The 16030-nt window shown below is 36.7% G+C and overlaps 1 protein-coding gene across 3 annotated transcripts in view; it reads right to left on the reverse strand.

Annotated features, from left to right (window-relative positions):
- The window catches only part of BRAF (B-Raf proto-oncogene, serine/threonine kinase), a 203600-nt gene that overhangs the window by 101344 nt on the left and 86226 nt on the right, over window positions 1-16030 (reverse strand). For all 3 annotated transcript variants that reach the window (XM_008965952.4, XM_034965106.4, XM_034965107.3), the window contains exon 3: window positions 12514-12777. In XM_008965952.4, coding sequence (XP_008964200.1) covers window positions 12514-12777 — 264 coding nt within the window. The remainder of the gene's footprint in view (window positions 1-12513; window positions 12778-16030) is intronic.

A 16030-nucleotide genomic window follows, 5' to 3' on the forward strand; every position in this document is an offset into this window, starting at 1 on the left:
TGTACATCACACCTCAGCATCATGCAATATACCCAGATAACAAAGCTGTGCATGTACCTCCTGAATCTAAAATAAAAGTTGAAAAAAAAATTTTAATAATAATTCTTTCTCCCAAAGTCTATTTCATATAATATTTCCACAGTACTATCAGCTTTCTTAAAGGCTATTAAAAAACAAACAAAGAGATTTATCTAGGTACAACTGACATACAATAAACTGCAATGATTTAGAGTACACAATTTGATATATTTTGAGATTACGTATATACCCATGCAACCATCATCACATTCAAGATAATGAACATACCCATCACTTTCTGAAAGGTTCCTTGTGCTCCTATGTAAATCTTCCATCCTGCCATAGTCCTGTGCCCAGGCAAATACGAATCTGTTGTCACTATAGAAGAGTTTGCATTTTCTAGAATTTTATGTAAACTGAATTTTAAAACGTGTAATCATTTTTTGTCTGACTTCTTTCACTCAGCATAATTACTTTGAGATTCATCTATGTTGTGTGCATTAGCAGTTCATTCCTTTCTACTGAGTAGTATTCCCTTTTATAGATACACCACAATTCAACCATTCACCTGTTTATGGACATTTGGGTTATTTCCAGTTTGGGGCTATGACAAAGCAACTAAGAACATTCGTATACAAATCTTTCTATGAACATATGCTCCCTTTTCTCTTGGGTAAATACCGAGGAGTAGAAGGGCTGTGTGATACGCTAAGTGTACATCTGACTTTTTGTGGGGGTGGACAGGGTCTTGCTCTTTCACCCAGGCTGGAGTGCAATGGTGCACATAGCACAATGTAGCTTTTAACTCCTGGGCACAAGTGATCCTCCTGCTTCAGCCTCTCAGGTAGCTAGGACTACAGATGTACACCACCACTCCTGGCTAATTAAAAATTTTTTTTGTAGACATGGGGTCTCACTATGTTGCCCTGGCTGGTATGGAACTCCTGGTCTCAAGTGATTCTCTCGCCTTGACTTCCCAAAGCACTGAGATTACAGGTGTGAGCCACCGTGTCCAGCCTAACGTTTTACATAACTACCTTACTATTATTTCACAAAATTATGGTAAAATATATCTAACATAAAGCTTAACACTTCAACCATTTTTAAGTGTACTATTCAGTAGTGTTAAGTACATTCACAATGTTGTGCAACCAATCTCCAGAACTCTTTTCATCCTGCAAAACTAAAACTCTATAACCATTAAACAACTCCCCAGCACCCCTTCCCCCAGCCCCTGGCAAGCACCATTCTACTCTGTGTCTCTGTGAGTCTGAACACTCTAGGTACTTCAATAAGTGGAATCATACAGTATTTGTCGTTTTATGACTGGCTCATTTCACTTAACATAATGTCCTTGAGATTTACTCATGTTGTAGTATGTGTTAGAATGTCCTGTTTTAAGGCTGAATAATATTCCAATGTATATACATACCATATTTTGTTCATCCACTCCTCTATCAACAGAAATCTGGGTTGCTTCTGCCTTTGGCTACTATAGTGAATAATGCTGCTATGAACATGAGTGTACAAATATCTCTTTGAGATCCTGCTTTCAATTATTTTGGGTATATACACAGAAGGAGAATTGCTGGATTATATGGTAATTCTATTTTTAGTTTTTTGAGGAACCTCTATACTGTTTTCCATAGCAGTTGCTCCATTTTACATTTCCACCAACAGTGCACCAGGGGTCCAATTTCTCCACACCCTTGCCAACTCTTGTTATCTTCTTGTCTGATAGCCGACATCCTAATGGGTGTGAGGTGGTATCTCATTGTGGTTTTGATTTGCATGTTCCTAATAATTAGCAATGTTGGGCATCTTTTCATATGCTCGTGGCCATCTGGATATCTTCATTAAAGAAATGTCTGTTCAAGTCCTCTGCCCATTTTTTAACAAGGTTGTATGCTATTACAGGAGTTCTTTATATTCTGGATATTAACCCCTTATCAGATACATGATTTGCAAATATTTTTCCCATTCCAGGTTGGCTTTTCACTCTGTTGATTATATCCTTTGATGATCAGAAGTTTTAAATTCTGATAATAGTACAATTTTTCCATTTTTTCTTGTGTTCCCTGGGCTTTTGGCATCACGGCCAAGAAATCATTGACAAATCCAAAGTTATGATGCTTTTCTCCTATGTTTTCTTGTAGTAAAAGTTTTATGGCTTTAACTGTTATGTTCAAGTCTTTGATCCATTTTGGGTTATTCTTTGTACATGGTATAAGGGAAGGGTACCACTTCATTCTTTTGCATGTGGATATTCAGTTGCCAACATCATTTGCTGAACAGATTCTCTTTACTTCATGGAGTGGTCCTGGTACCCTTGTCAAAGATCATTTGACCATAAATGTGAAGATTTAGTTCAGGACTCTCATCTGTCTGCATGCCAGTACCACTTAGTTTTGATTACTCTAACTTTGTAGTAAGTTTTGAGATCAGGAAGCATGATGCCCCCAACTTTGTACTTTTTTGAGACTGCTTTGGCTATACGGGATTCCTTGAGATATGGTATGAATTTTAGGACGGACTTTCTATTTCTGAGAAAAAAAAAAGCCCGTTGGGATTTTGAAAAGGTTTCATTAAATAAACTGCCAAATTTTATTCCAAAGTGGTTGTACCAATTAAACACTCCTATCAGCAGTGTACGGAAATTCTAGTTCTTTCACATCCCCACTAATACTTGGTATGGCCACTCTAATTTCAGCCATTCTAGGAGGCATGTAAGGGTATCGCGTGCCTATTTAATTTGCATTTTCCTAATGACTAATGTTGAGCGTCTTCTCATGCGTTTATTACCATCCATATATCTTTGATGAAACTGTTCAAATCCTTTGTCCGTTTTTAATTGGGTTGTTTTTTCTTTTTTTTTTTTTTTGAGATGGAGTCTCACTCTGTCGCCCAGGCTGGAGTGCAGTGGCGCAATCTCGGCTCACTGCAACCTCTGCCTCCCAAGTTCAAGCAATTTTCTGCCTCAGCCTCCCGAGTAGCTGGGGTTACAGGCACCTGCCACCACGCCCAGCTAATTTTTGCATTTTTAGTAAAGACGGGGTTTCACCATCTTGGCCAGGCTGGTCTTGAACTCCCGACCTCATGATCCACCTGCCTCAGCCTCCCAAAGTGCTGGGATTACAGGCATGAGCCTCCGCGCCCAGCCGTTTGTTTTCTTACTATTGAGCTTTCAGAGTTCTTTATATATTCTACATGTCCTTGATCAGATACATGGCTTACAAAGATTATCAATCTGTGGTTTCTCTTTTTATTCTCTTAATACTGTCTTTTGAAGAGCAGAAGTTTTACATTTTGATTAATCCAACAAACTAATACGTTCATTATAGACTGTGCTTCTGGTGTCATATTTAAGAAATCTTTGCCAAACCCCAGGTCACAAAAATTTTCTGTCGTGTTTTCTTCTGCAAATTTTAGGTTTAATTTTTACTTTTCATTCCTTCTGTGTTCAATTTCCTTTATACAGTAAACCTTCTTGGACAATTCCTTCAAGCAGAACCTATGAAAAGTGAACTCCTTCTCTGGAAAGGACTTTATGGTGCATTTGCCCAAGTCAACCTAATCAAATTTATAGCTCAGCTTAGCTGAGAGATTTACAGGTACCTCTCAGTACTTTGAGTATATTATTCTATTGTTTTCTGATTTCTACAACTGCCATAAAAAATTTTCCCAGTCTAATTATAATTATTTTCTATATAATTTTTTCCCTGAGTGCTTTTAAAACAATATTCTTTGGTTTTATTATGTCTATACTGGATTCAAATTGTTTGTCCAACTCAGAGATTGTGCTTCCCAAATCGTTAGATTTATGTCATTTGTAAATGTTAGCCTTAATTTATTTGAATTTTTCTCTACTCATTTATTTCTATTCTTACCTTTTGGAACTCCTTTGAGGCATATAATGCTCATTCCATTTTTCATACTGCTTAACCTCTCTTTTATATTTTCTATAACTCTCTTTCTTTACTTTCCAGAGTTCACTAATTCATTCTTTGGCTGGGTTTAATCTAGCTTTACCTTATTCACTGAGTTTTTTAAATAAATATTTGAATTTCTATGTGACATTTAAACATTTCCTATGTAATTTGCTGTAACTAACTTGACATACTGAAATTTTACTTAAAGTGTTATCTTGCTACATCCTCAAATGAGTATCAGTATGTTCACTCTTTTTTCCTAGAGATAACTGTTTCTTTTGAACTTTCTACATTTCTTTTTTTCTATGTTGTTTCAATTTTTCCAACTCTATTACAAAAAATTTCAGACAGAAAATCTGAACAAATGGTACAATTAACATCGAAATTTTCTTAGATTCTAAGATTATCTTTTCATATTTGCTTTTCTCTTTCTCTGCATGTTGATTTCCATCACACCATTTGAAGTTAAGTTTCAAAGTAACTGACAGAGATAGAAATGAAATAGTGGTTATTTTTAGTGAATTGGGAGGGGCACAGGAGAACCCTCTAAAGCATCAGGAAATGTCCTACATCTTAATCTACATGGTAGTTACACATGTAAAAACTGAGCGATATACTTCAGATTTGTACCCTCTACTGTGTATAAGTTCCATCTCAAAAAAGCGTGGGTTTGCGGGGGAAGTTGCAGTCATCCTAACACTTTACTCCTAAATACTTATGCACGTAATTCCTAAGAACAAGGACATTCTCCTATATAATTACATTACCATCCTCACATTTAAGAACGTTAATTCCATAACAATATGTAGTATTCAATCAATGTTAAAAATTTCCCAAGTCCCAAGAATAATTCTTCCCCCCTCAGGATTACACACTGCATTTGGTTGTTATGTGCACTTGGTCTTGTACAGTGTGGAATAATCCCCAACCTTTTTATTGTCCAAGACATTAACTTATCAAGGAGTCTAGGCCTATTGTCTTACAGGAAGTCAACATTCTGAATTGTCTAATTGTTTCCTCATGGTGCTTACCTTTTTCCTCTATCCCCTGTGTTTCTTATAAAATAGAAGGTCCCAATCCAAGCAAGAATACTTCATAGATGATGAGGTTTAAATCAAGACTACCTAAAAGTTCTACTTGGTTCTTTCTTAGGAGTCTAACCCTGCTGTTTTAAGTCTGCTAACTCACTGATTGTAGACTGTTTCCTTGCATGTCTTACAACTTGAGATCTTGAGATAGTCAGTAAAGCATTATTTCTGTGAATTCTGAGACCTAGACGGGCCGAGGGAGGGTTTCCATTGCTTCTGTGCCGTGCCTGAGTGCTATTACCACTCCAAGACCAGTCGTTATGTCCACTTCATGGCTTGAGGGTTCCTGGACAATGCAGGCAGTATAAACTTGAATCCCACACAATGATGAGAATAGGTCCATAGCTTAAAAGTCACAGGGGAAACTTTATTTAGAGTACTGTCAAAGACAGTCAAGTTTATTGTTACCTTTATGTATTCTGGTAATAGATTTCAGCCTTTCACTGAAGGTAATGACCCTCAAAGGGTCAGCTTTATGTGAGAATCTGGGTTCCAACTACCTTTGTGACACAGGCTGAAGGCCCAGTGTTGTATTCCCACACATTGATATTCACATCCCTTGTTCCAGAGTGACAAACTGGCCCACCTGAGGCCACGACCGCAGAGGTCAGCAAACTTCTTCCATAAAGAACCAGAGGTTCTGTAGATTACACTGTGATGTACAACTGCTCAACACCGCTGCTAAAGCATGAAACCAGCCACAGACAACATATAAACAGAATAGCATTGTTGTGTTCCAATAACATTTTACTGATGGACACTGAAATTTTATTTTGTTTTTTTTTTTGAGATGGAGTTTCGCTCTTGTTGCCCCGGCTGGAGTGCAATGGCGCAATCTCGGCTCACCGCAACCTCCACCTCCCAGGTTCAAGCGATTCTCCTGCCTCAGCCTCCCAAGTAGCTGGGTTACAGGCATGCGGCACCACACCCGGCCAATTTTGTATTTATAGTAGAGATGTGGGTTTCACCATGTTGGCCAGGCTGGTCTAGAACTCCTGACCTCAGGTGATCCACTCCCCTCAGCCTCCCATGCTGAGATTACAGGCATGAGCCACCGTACCTGGCCAAAATTTGTATTTCGTGTGATTTTCATAGATTATGAAATACTATTATTCCTTTAACTTTTTTCAAGCATTTAAAAATGTAAAATCCATTCTTAGTTCGCAGGCCATACAAAAATAGATGATGGGTTAGATTTGTTGAGGGTTATAGTTCAGCGATACCTTAACATATCAGCTCCTATGCTTTTCCGGTTTTTTCAACTCCGTCTTTGTTTTCACCCTCTATAGGTTTTTCTATTGAGCTCAGCTATACATTTAAATAAACATATTTTATTCAGCATTTCTAGTTGAGAGAGATATTTCTAGACCTACTAGAATATTGCAATGTGGTATACATAAAGAATAAGTAAGTAATATCAGAGTTTCCAACAGCTTTCCTTTTCTCAATTATAATACCTCTCAGAAAAACCTTCAAGTACAAGTCTTTTCACAGGCTGCATTGTACTACATGGTGTGGCTGTACCATGATTTATACAACCATTTCTCTACTGATGACATTCTATATTTTTTTCTTATTATGATGATTTAACAAATATCCTTGTATAAATATTGGTGCTTTTATGTGCTAAATTCCCAATAGATGGAGTACTGGCTTGGAAGATACAGTTCTTGTAAATTTTGACAGATATTATCAAAGTGCTTTCCAATAAGCTGTGATACTTCACATTTCTATCCTTAACTAAGGGAGCAGTTTTCTCACTACACCCCTGCCAATAATAATTTATATTTTGCCAGACAGATGAAATGATCTCATAGTTTTAATTTGTACACTCACAACTGACTGACTGCATCTGAACAGTGTTCACATGCTTTACTGTTAATTTGGATTTCATCTTATACGAACTGCCTATTTATATCTTTTCCCTATTTTTCTGCTGGGTTTTGTCTTTTTCTTGCCAATTTTCAAGTGTTTTTTGTATATTCAGAAGACTATTTACTTCTTGGTATCTGGGCACCAATGCTGTTTCCAAATTTATACAGACTATTGACTCTGTTAAGGTTTTTTTTTTGTGGGGGGGGGGCATACATAATTTCAAAATTGTATTTAATCCATCTGTCTCCTACAGCTTTTGAGCCAATTAAGTTTTGATTAAGATAGTGACCTCAACTCCTAGATTTTACATGCAGCCTACTAGATTTTTCTGGAAAGATTTACTTTTTTTTTTTTTTTGGTATTTAATCTCTTGATTCTGATAGAATTTACTTTTGTAAGCAGTCTAAGATGTGGGCCCAATTTTATTTTCTTCCACATATGCCAGCACCAAAAATTAAATAATTCACCTTCTTCTTACTGATTGAACCATTTTTTTCATATTACATTTTCTGAAATTCTGGGATCTATTTCTAGATACCTATTATATTCTACTGAAATAATTTTCAGTCCCTAGATACCCAAAGTGTCTTACTTTTAATATTAGCTTGGCTATTAACTTCCATCAGATCTTTAATGGCCCTGGTCCACTGCCTTCTAGCCCTCAGTTTGCCAATGAGAAAATGATCCAGTTTTCATTCTCCCGTAGATTACCAGTTTATCTTTCTGAAAAGGTTCTCTTTCAACTTTCGAATTATACAGCAAGTATCCAGGTCAATCTCTGTTTTTGTTTTCCTGTTGACAGTCAGTTGCCCCTATCTATCTGAAGGCTGGTTTTTGTTTAACACAGGAAAATTTTCCTGTATTATGTCTGTGAATACATCTTCCCCCTATTTTTGTTTGCTTCTTTATTAAACAGAAGTTGGAACTTTTGCTCTCTCCATGTCTCTTATCTTTTTTCTCATATTTGCCCACTTTATCTCATATCTTAAAAGGTATGTCTTTAGCTTTACTTTCCAAAATACTTATTAACTCTAGCTATCCTAATGTTTGGCCTTTCTGTTTAAAAAAAGTCAACAATCATACTTTCAATTTTCACAAACTCTGTGGTCCTCTGAATGACTCAATTTTTATATCAAACTGATTTGGCTTCAAGAATGAAGTACATCCTGAGCTATAATATTTTTACATCTTCTAGTTGCTTTCTTTTCTTGAGTTTTCTCTGTTGCTCTTGGTGTTCTAGTCATATTTATAAATAAAAATTAGGTTGATTTGGTGTGGACTTAATCCTGTACAGTTGTATAGGTCCAACAAATGGCAAGTGGTTTATTATGTTGACAAACTCTGATATTGTGGTTTATAATAATATATATTTTGGTCTTCAACCCTTTGGCCTCCAACCCCAGTTCTAGGCACAGAGCTCCTAAAACTCTTGTAATTTCCTGAGTGATCAGGGTGCCAGGCGCATCTTTTGTTCTCATATTTGTCTTTGACCTTGGTTCCTGACACAGAGCTCTGATTCCCTTGGAATTTCCTAGGTGGTAGGAGCATCTTTTGTTCTAACGAGGTGACTTTTGGTGGGTTCCTGAATGGAAGGTGGTCAAAAGAAAGACCAAGCCATAATGTGAACTTTCAGCCCCATCCACCAACCTCTGAGAAGTGGGGAGGTCGTGGAGATTGACCTAGTAAATATCACACCTATATGATGAAGCTTCCATAAAAATCACTGAAATGCAATGTTCCTAGAGCTTCCAGGGTGCTGAACATTTGGAGGTAGTGGAAGGTGATGCTCCTAAAGAGAGCACAGAAGCTCTGCATCCCTTCCCACATACCTTTCCCTATGCATTTCTTCCATCTGGCTGTTCGTCTTTTACCTCTTGTAACATCCTTTATAGCAAACCAGTAAATGTTAAGTGTTTCTTGAAGTTCTGTGAGCTATTCTAGCAAATGATCAAAGATTAGAAGATGTGGGAATCCTTGATTTATAGCCAGCTGGTCAGAAGTGTAAGTCACAACCTGGAACTTGGGACTAGCATCTCAAGAGGGGGACAGTCTTGTGGGACTGAGCTCTTAACCTGTGGGGTCTATGCTATAGCTGGGTAGATAGTGTCAGAATTGAGTTAAATTGAAGGCAACTTAACAACAATTGCAGACAATTGGGTAGAGACACCCAGTTGATTATCTACAGAGAACTGGAGATTGCTTGGTGGGGAAAAACACCCCCACACATCTAGTCACAAAAATTTGTTGTGTTGACAGTATAGTAGGGGAAAGCAGTTTGTTTTCCAAACAGATTACTAATGGGTATAGACGTGAGAAGAAGTCTGGTATATTCCAGATGGAAGCAGAGTATTATTTTACTCCTCGGTAGATTAACGTTTACTTTTTACCCCACTGGATTTCTCTGAGGTTCAGGGACATCTGATGTTCAGTTCCACCATTTGAACACACACAGCAGTCACATAGAACTCTCCAGGCAGAAATTTTGTTTAGAAAACGACTTTTAGAGCTTTTTCATGGAATAAATGCTATAAATTATTTGTTCCATATATACAGAAGAGGAACTAACAGGATCCCCTTGTTGTACAACTCCAGGAGGCAACATTCACATCTCTATGGACATGTGCAATGTAAGGTTATACTGGGGACTCAGGACTCAGCAACCCATTATCAGATGTCTAAAAATATCAGGCCATGACCTTTAAAAAATTTTTTTTGAATTCAGAATTTCAGTGTTTTTAGTTGAGGTTTGTTTTGGTTCTCCACAGGACTCACAACTAACACACACCTTCAAAATATTCATATTTACATCACCAGCTCGATTTATGAAGACACATGACTTTGTCTTCCTGCCAGAGCAAGACCTTCGACTAATTACTCTGACGACTACCCAAGAGGCAAATCCACTTCTTTGTAATCTGCTGACTATGCTATCTGCTTCATCAGGATTTTGCTAAGAATGGCTCCCTTCATGTAAGAATCTAGCTCCTAGTATTTTGTTTGGTTTTCTATTTTGGCTTATTTAAGTAACCATTCATATATTTTCCATCTTCCAGGAATTCTTAAAAATTTCTAGTTCTCTGACAGAATCCTATCCTGTTTTATTATTCTTTTTACATATCTTTACTACCATTTCAATGAAATTTCTGGAAAGGAACAAAGATATAAAGGCAAGTGTTTAGTGTGCTATCTTGGACTACAAATCTAAGTCCACTTTAAAAAACATAATCTCATTCTTGGTACTTGATTTCATTTGCTGCTAGTAGGTTCTACTGCCCTTTGTTCCTGAGTGTTCAGGACAAACAGAAACATGTATTTTGATAGAGGAACTGTCATTCACTACCACAAACAATTTTACTTAGAATGTGAATTATCCTGGCTGAGAAGATGTATGTAAAGTCCTTAGCACAGAACTTGGAACACAGCATGGCAAATGCTCAAATAGTAACTGTTAATGTTAATAAGAATTGAGGGAAGAAAAGGAGAGGAAAAGAGGTAGTTAAGAAAAGGGTTAACAGATTCAGATAAAAGAGAGAATGGCAAAATAACGTTCTTGAAAGAGTTTAATACCACAAACCCATTTACTGATGATTCATAAGGCCTTTTAAGTTCACGATATACAGTTTTTCTGAGTATTGAATACGAATTGTTAAACTGGGAGTATGACGGACAAGAACAAGTTACTTATTTAATCTAAGCCTAGCCAGGATAATTAAGGTAAGCCTAGTCAATTGCCTAATAGTTATTCATTTATCATTTTACATCTTTGAAGAGTCTCAGTTGTTTTTATTTCTTTTTAAAAGGGAAATTATAAGCTTTAGTGATACTTGTAAATTTCTCTTGGCCTCTCTCATAAATATGAGGAGGCTAGTTAAACCTTTTTTTTTTTTTGAGATGGAGTCTCGCTCTGTCGCCCAGGCTGGAGTGCAGTGGCGCGATCTCGGCTCACTGCAAGCTCCGCCTCCCGGGTTCACAGCACTATCCTGCCTCAGCCTCCAAATTAGCTGGGACTACAGGCACCCACCACCACGCCCCGCTAATCTTTTTGTATTTTTAGTAGAGCCAAGGTTTCACCGTGTGTTAGCCAGGACTGTCTCGATCTCCTGACCTCCTGACCTCGTGATCTGCCCGCCTCAGCCTTCCAAAGTGCTGGGATTACAGGCGCAAGCCACTGTGCCCGGCCGGAGGCTAGTTAAACTTAATCATTAGGTTGAGAAATTTGAAAGGCTCCAACAACCCCAATTTTACATTTGTATACAGAAACTCACAAAATTACTAAGTTGAGTGGAACCTGGAAGGAACAATACCGTGATGAAGAGAAGGGAAACGCCTGGGACTGAAGAACACATTTCCTACTTTCTGCTCATGAATACAGACAATAAAGAATTAATTTAAGATCTACTGGGGATGGGATGTTTGCCAGTTTTGTTAGGCTGCTTCGAAGATTATCTATTTACAGATAATTCATATGTTGATATTCCCCTTTTAAGTGGGGCATCCCTGGAAAGATATGCTTAGTAATTCCCCATCTTAATGTGGGAAAAATAATTTTAATTTTATTCTACCCAACAGAATAAAGAGAAAGGGTAGGAGAACTGGATTTGTTTTACAAATTGATTTGTAATTCTGTACAATGAAAAATTAGAGTCTATTTTTTACAACCAACTTTTGTCTGTACATGGAAAAAGGGCAGAAAAAGTATGACTTTTTATTTTATTACTTTTTATTCCCTGACAATAAATGATGCCTTTAGAAAGCCATATTTCCTAAGATAAAAACTTACAGGCTGGTAACTCGTAACTCCATTAGTTTTCTAAACTCATATGCAGGAATTCTTAACTTCTGAAAGTAAAATGCCTCTATAATAACATTTTTTTTTCAAGTCAGAAAGGAATTTTTGGAACATTAAACAATGACCAATTGCACTTTTGATTTCTGTTGTCAGAGAAAAAAAATGAAAAATTTTGACTTCAGTTGTATTTGGAATTTTTATTGTCAAAAGTAACCATAGACATTTAAAAAGTAGTGATGTATACAGATGGGTTACTTATTAAGTCTACTAACAATATTCGTTGCACTTAAGGATTATAGACCACCCACAATAATTCCACAGATTTCTCTTTAAATGCTTCAAATGTTACAGGGTACGCTGTTCCAATGGTAATACTAATATTCAACAACCAAAAATGAAGTAGATGAGGGGAAACATATCAATCACACTGAACGTTCAACATCTGATAATATAACTCAGAAAGGAGATTTCTCAAGGGTGAAGAATGAGTCTTACCTGACACACATTAGATAATGAACAAGCTCAAGTCTTAAAATCCTGATTTATTTTAAACTAGTGCTTAGACATGACTGTGGTTCAAGTTTGGCAGACAGGTTTAAATGTCAAATCCAACACTAGAGACAATACCATTTATTTCCGTTAAGGAATATAGACTTTGCCACCAAATAATTATATATTTTTCATTCCTGTATGACATGGATGCCTCTATTTGCATGACCTTTGAGTATGAAGTAATAATATATTAATTTTCAACAACTGATCTGTCTGAAAAATACAAAGAAACAGCAAAATGGTGATATTAAAACTGACTCACCACTGTCCTCTGTTTGTTGGGCAGGAAGACTCTAACGATAGGTTTTTGTGGTGACTTGGGGTTGCTCCGTGCCACATCTGTGGGATTTTGAAAAACTGAAAGAGATGAAGGTAGCACTGAAAGGCTAGAAGAGGAAGAAGATGTAACGGTATCCATTGATGCAGAGCTAGAAACAGAAAAATCAGTTCCGTTCCCCAGAGATTCCAATAACTGTTGTTCTCTTTGTTGGAGTGCATCTAGCTTGCTGGTGTATTCTTCATAGGCCTATAAAATAAAGCAGACTTATATTCAATCCGGACTTTGTCCTGACATTAACAAAAGAGAATATAAAATTTTAGCCTTTGATTATAATCTTTTCACCAGTTGATAGGGTTTTAAGTTTCAAATTACAAAATAAGTGCCAGAAATACTATAAATACTTTCACCTTTAAATTGATAAATTCTTTGTTATTAGACACTACACTATATTACACCTGATAAATTTGACCTATACATATGTGATATCTAGATGGTCCATGAATAATAAAAAAGCACAGTATTTCCAATTTTCTGGTCCACTTATATTTACCTTCCAAATCATGTCTAACGTAAGATAAAACATTGTATCAAGGAAAAGTGTTCCTCCCATTAAAAGAATTATTTTGGCCCGGAAAAGTTGTAGGCATATGAATTCCATTCATTCTCTCTCTCTCAACAGAAAAAGAAGTTGAAAAGGACATGAGGTATTAAGGATTTGTCCAAAAAAACCCCCAAAATTTAGGACACAGTACCAGATCTCACTGTTAGTACCAAAACCTCCTTAATAGGGTTTAGAAGATGTGTAACTGCCACATTCTTTCTGGAATAGTTATCAGTTAAAATACTTTATTCTTCTCAGTATGGCTGTTTGATGACTTCTTTCCCCACCTAATGCTGCTTAGAGATTGGAACTAGTATGCAAAGCTGTAAGCCTTGTGAAAAAAGAAAAAAAAAAAAACAGAATTGTATTTGAAAATGTGGCTTATACCCTACAGCCAAGAAATTATGGGGCTACTATCCATCAGAGTATCTTCCTAGAAGTTTCATTTGATGAAGGCTATAAAGTCAAGCAACCATACAAGATATCAAATTTTAAAAGAACAGAATGACATTGAACGAATTGGAATATACAAGTCCATAGTTCTTTTAGGCATTGGTAATCCCCTCACTCACACCATGCTCTACTATTTCTACCTACCATCTCAAATAGATGCAATACTACAAACATTTATGAAAGAGAGAAGCAAATATTTTAAAATGGCCTTTCCCGTCTCTCAAGGAGTTTACTGTTGGGCAGTGGAGTAGGATGGGTGTATTTTTATTTGTGTAACTGCTGTACATGAGAAATAAACAATATTCTTGACACAAAGTAATAATGAGGAAGGAGGACAGCCTTGAAAGGTTGGCATTTAGATGGATGAAGAAAGCAGGGAGGAAGGAGTCCTCTATATGGGAAAAATTCTGTAACAAAGAGTTTGTTTTTTCTGTAACAAAGGCGAGAAAGTTTAAGACACATGAAAAACTATAGATTGGTATAGCTCAATGTCATACAATACCTGGGACATAGCAAAAGATCAATATATGTTTGTGAAATTTAAATGAAGCTTTAGCAGCATCCCTGTTTTCTTAAAAAGGAAAGAAAGAAATTTAAATGAAAAATAGGTAGAGAAACAATAAGGCTGAAAAGGTGAAAGGGAATAGATTGTAGAGAGTATATACGCCATGCTATCAAGTCTGAATGTAAGGGAGGAAGGGAGAATTATAAAATGTAGAGGAGAATGAAAGAGAAATTTCATTTCAATAAGGGCCACAGGACCCTGCTATGCTGCATCTTACCACATACTTTCGAACAAATAAGGGGGGCGGGGAATAGTAACAAGAGCTACTGAGGTAAGAGATTTAAACTTCATCAAAAGGTCTTCTTTGTTTACAGCCTGCTAGTTGCCCTACCCAGACCCTGTTTCATAGTAGATGAGGGCATTATAAACAGGTAGATTCCAAATTTTCTGAGCTACAATTTGGTTTAGCTTTCAGTACCAAGGCCTAATTACTTTAGCATACTTCTCTCAATAAAATTTACTTATTGAGCCTTCAATCACTCAGTAAATATATACTGATACATGTGCTTGGCACTGTTAGGGCTCAGACTACAACCACACATAAGACAAACACAATTCCTACTCTTTGAAGATCACATAAATGCAGTCTGGAACACAAAGGTTCCTCCTGCATGGATAAAATATTCTTATTTACTATCACCTGAGCAAGTACAGTTACTAGACAAAATAAACCTTAGGAAAAGTAATGAACAGAACAATTTTCCAAACATATTTCCTTACCAAAATGTTAGCTTTAATTTTTGAAAGTATACTGATCCCTCCATGACAGATTATAAACTATCACTTCACCACATCTATCAATAGCTTTTCCTCTTGTTAAGTACAAAACATCTACTTATTCCATCTGTCCCTATCCTCAAAGCTGCAATCTACCAAGGCCCCTGGCTCATTTTACCTACTGCCCTTGCTGCATTCAATATGAACTTCAATTACTCTTTTAACACTGCCATAGATTTCTCTAAACCTCTCACCTCTAAAAGCATTTATTTCCATTCTACCTTTAAGACCTGGAGAAGCATCACAGTCTTTACAAAAGCAATAAAAATGATGAAAAGATCTCGATTTAGAACCTCACGCACCCCTGGGGCACACATACTTATCCCAACTTCTTAAATGTCTATCTCATTACATTAATCTGTTCAAGGTCAACATTAATCTCTCAAACAGTTGCTAAGATTTGGCCATTGTTGTCTTCCTTCACATACTTTGCGGCTCACAACTACAACAATGCCATTGGTGATATCTTAAGATTTTCTGGCTAATTCTTGTTATTTTATCAACTAGCTTGCCAGATACAAATTTTGGGTAAGTCTGACCATTCAATTGTTCTATTTTTTCCTGTCAGGTTACCACACACTGTTGGAGAAAATAATAAAACTGGTCTAATTAGTTCTATGATCAATTTATGGAACTTAGATTTGCCTGGTCCTTCACACTACTGCCTGAAAATCATGCTTGTTTTTAACATCATATTATAGTCAAAACAGTTATTCCAGTCTTCCTAATTCTTCTCTGGATCTTAACTTCATCCTTCAACTTTTAATTCACTCTGAAAATAACATTACCTTCAAATCCACTCTGAAGATCAAAGTCATCAAATGAAAAGTTTACTCTACTTCTTTATCTACATAATTCTCCATATCTTTCCCCATTCTTCTTCTACTCTCACTTCAGTGCTAATATTGGGTGTTTAGGGCCTTAGTCTACCATTCCCTCAGTTTTCTCTCATATCATCTACTTTTCCCTTTTCCTCTGTTTTCTCACTCTACTAATATGAGCAAGCCACTCCAACATATGTGCAAACCTCAACCACAACCACCACCACCATTTCTTTTGGTTATTCAAGATGCTGCAGATACCAGATACCACTTCTTCAGGAG

This window comes from Pan paniscus, chromosome 6 (assembly GCF_029289425.2).
Source record: "Pan paniscus chromosome 6, NHGRI_mPanPan1-v2.0_pri, whole genome shotgun sequence".
Lineage (NCBI taxonomy): Eukaryota > Metazoa > Chordata > Mammalia > Primates > Hominidae > Pan > Pan paniscus.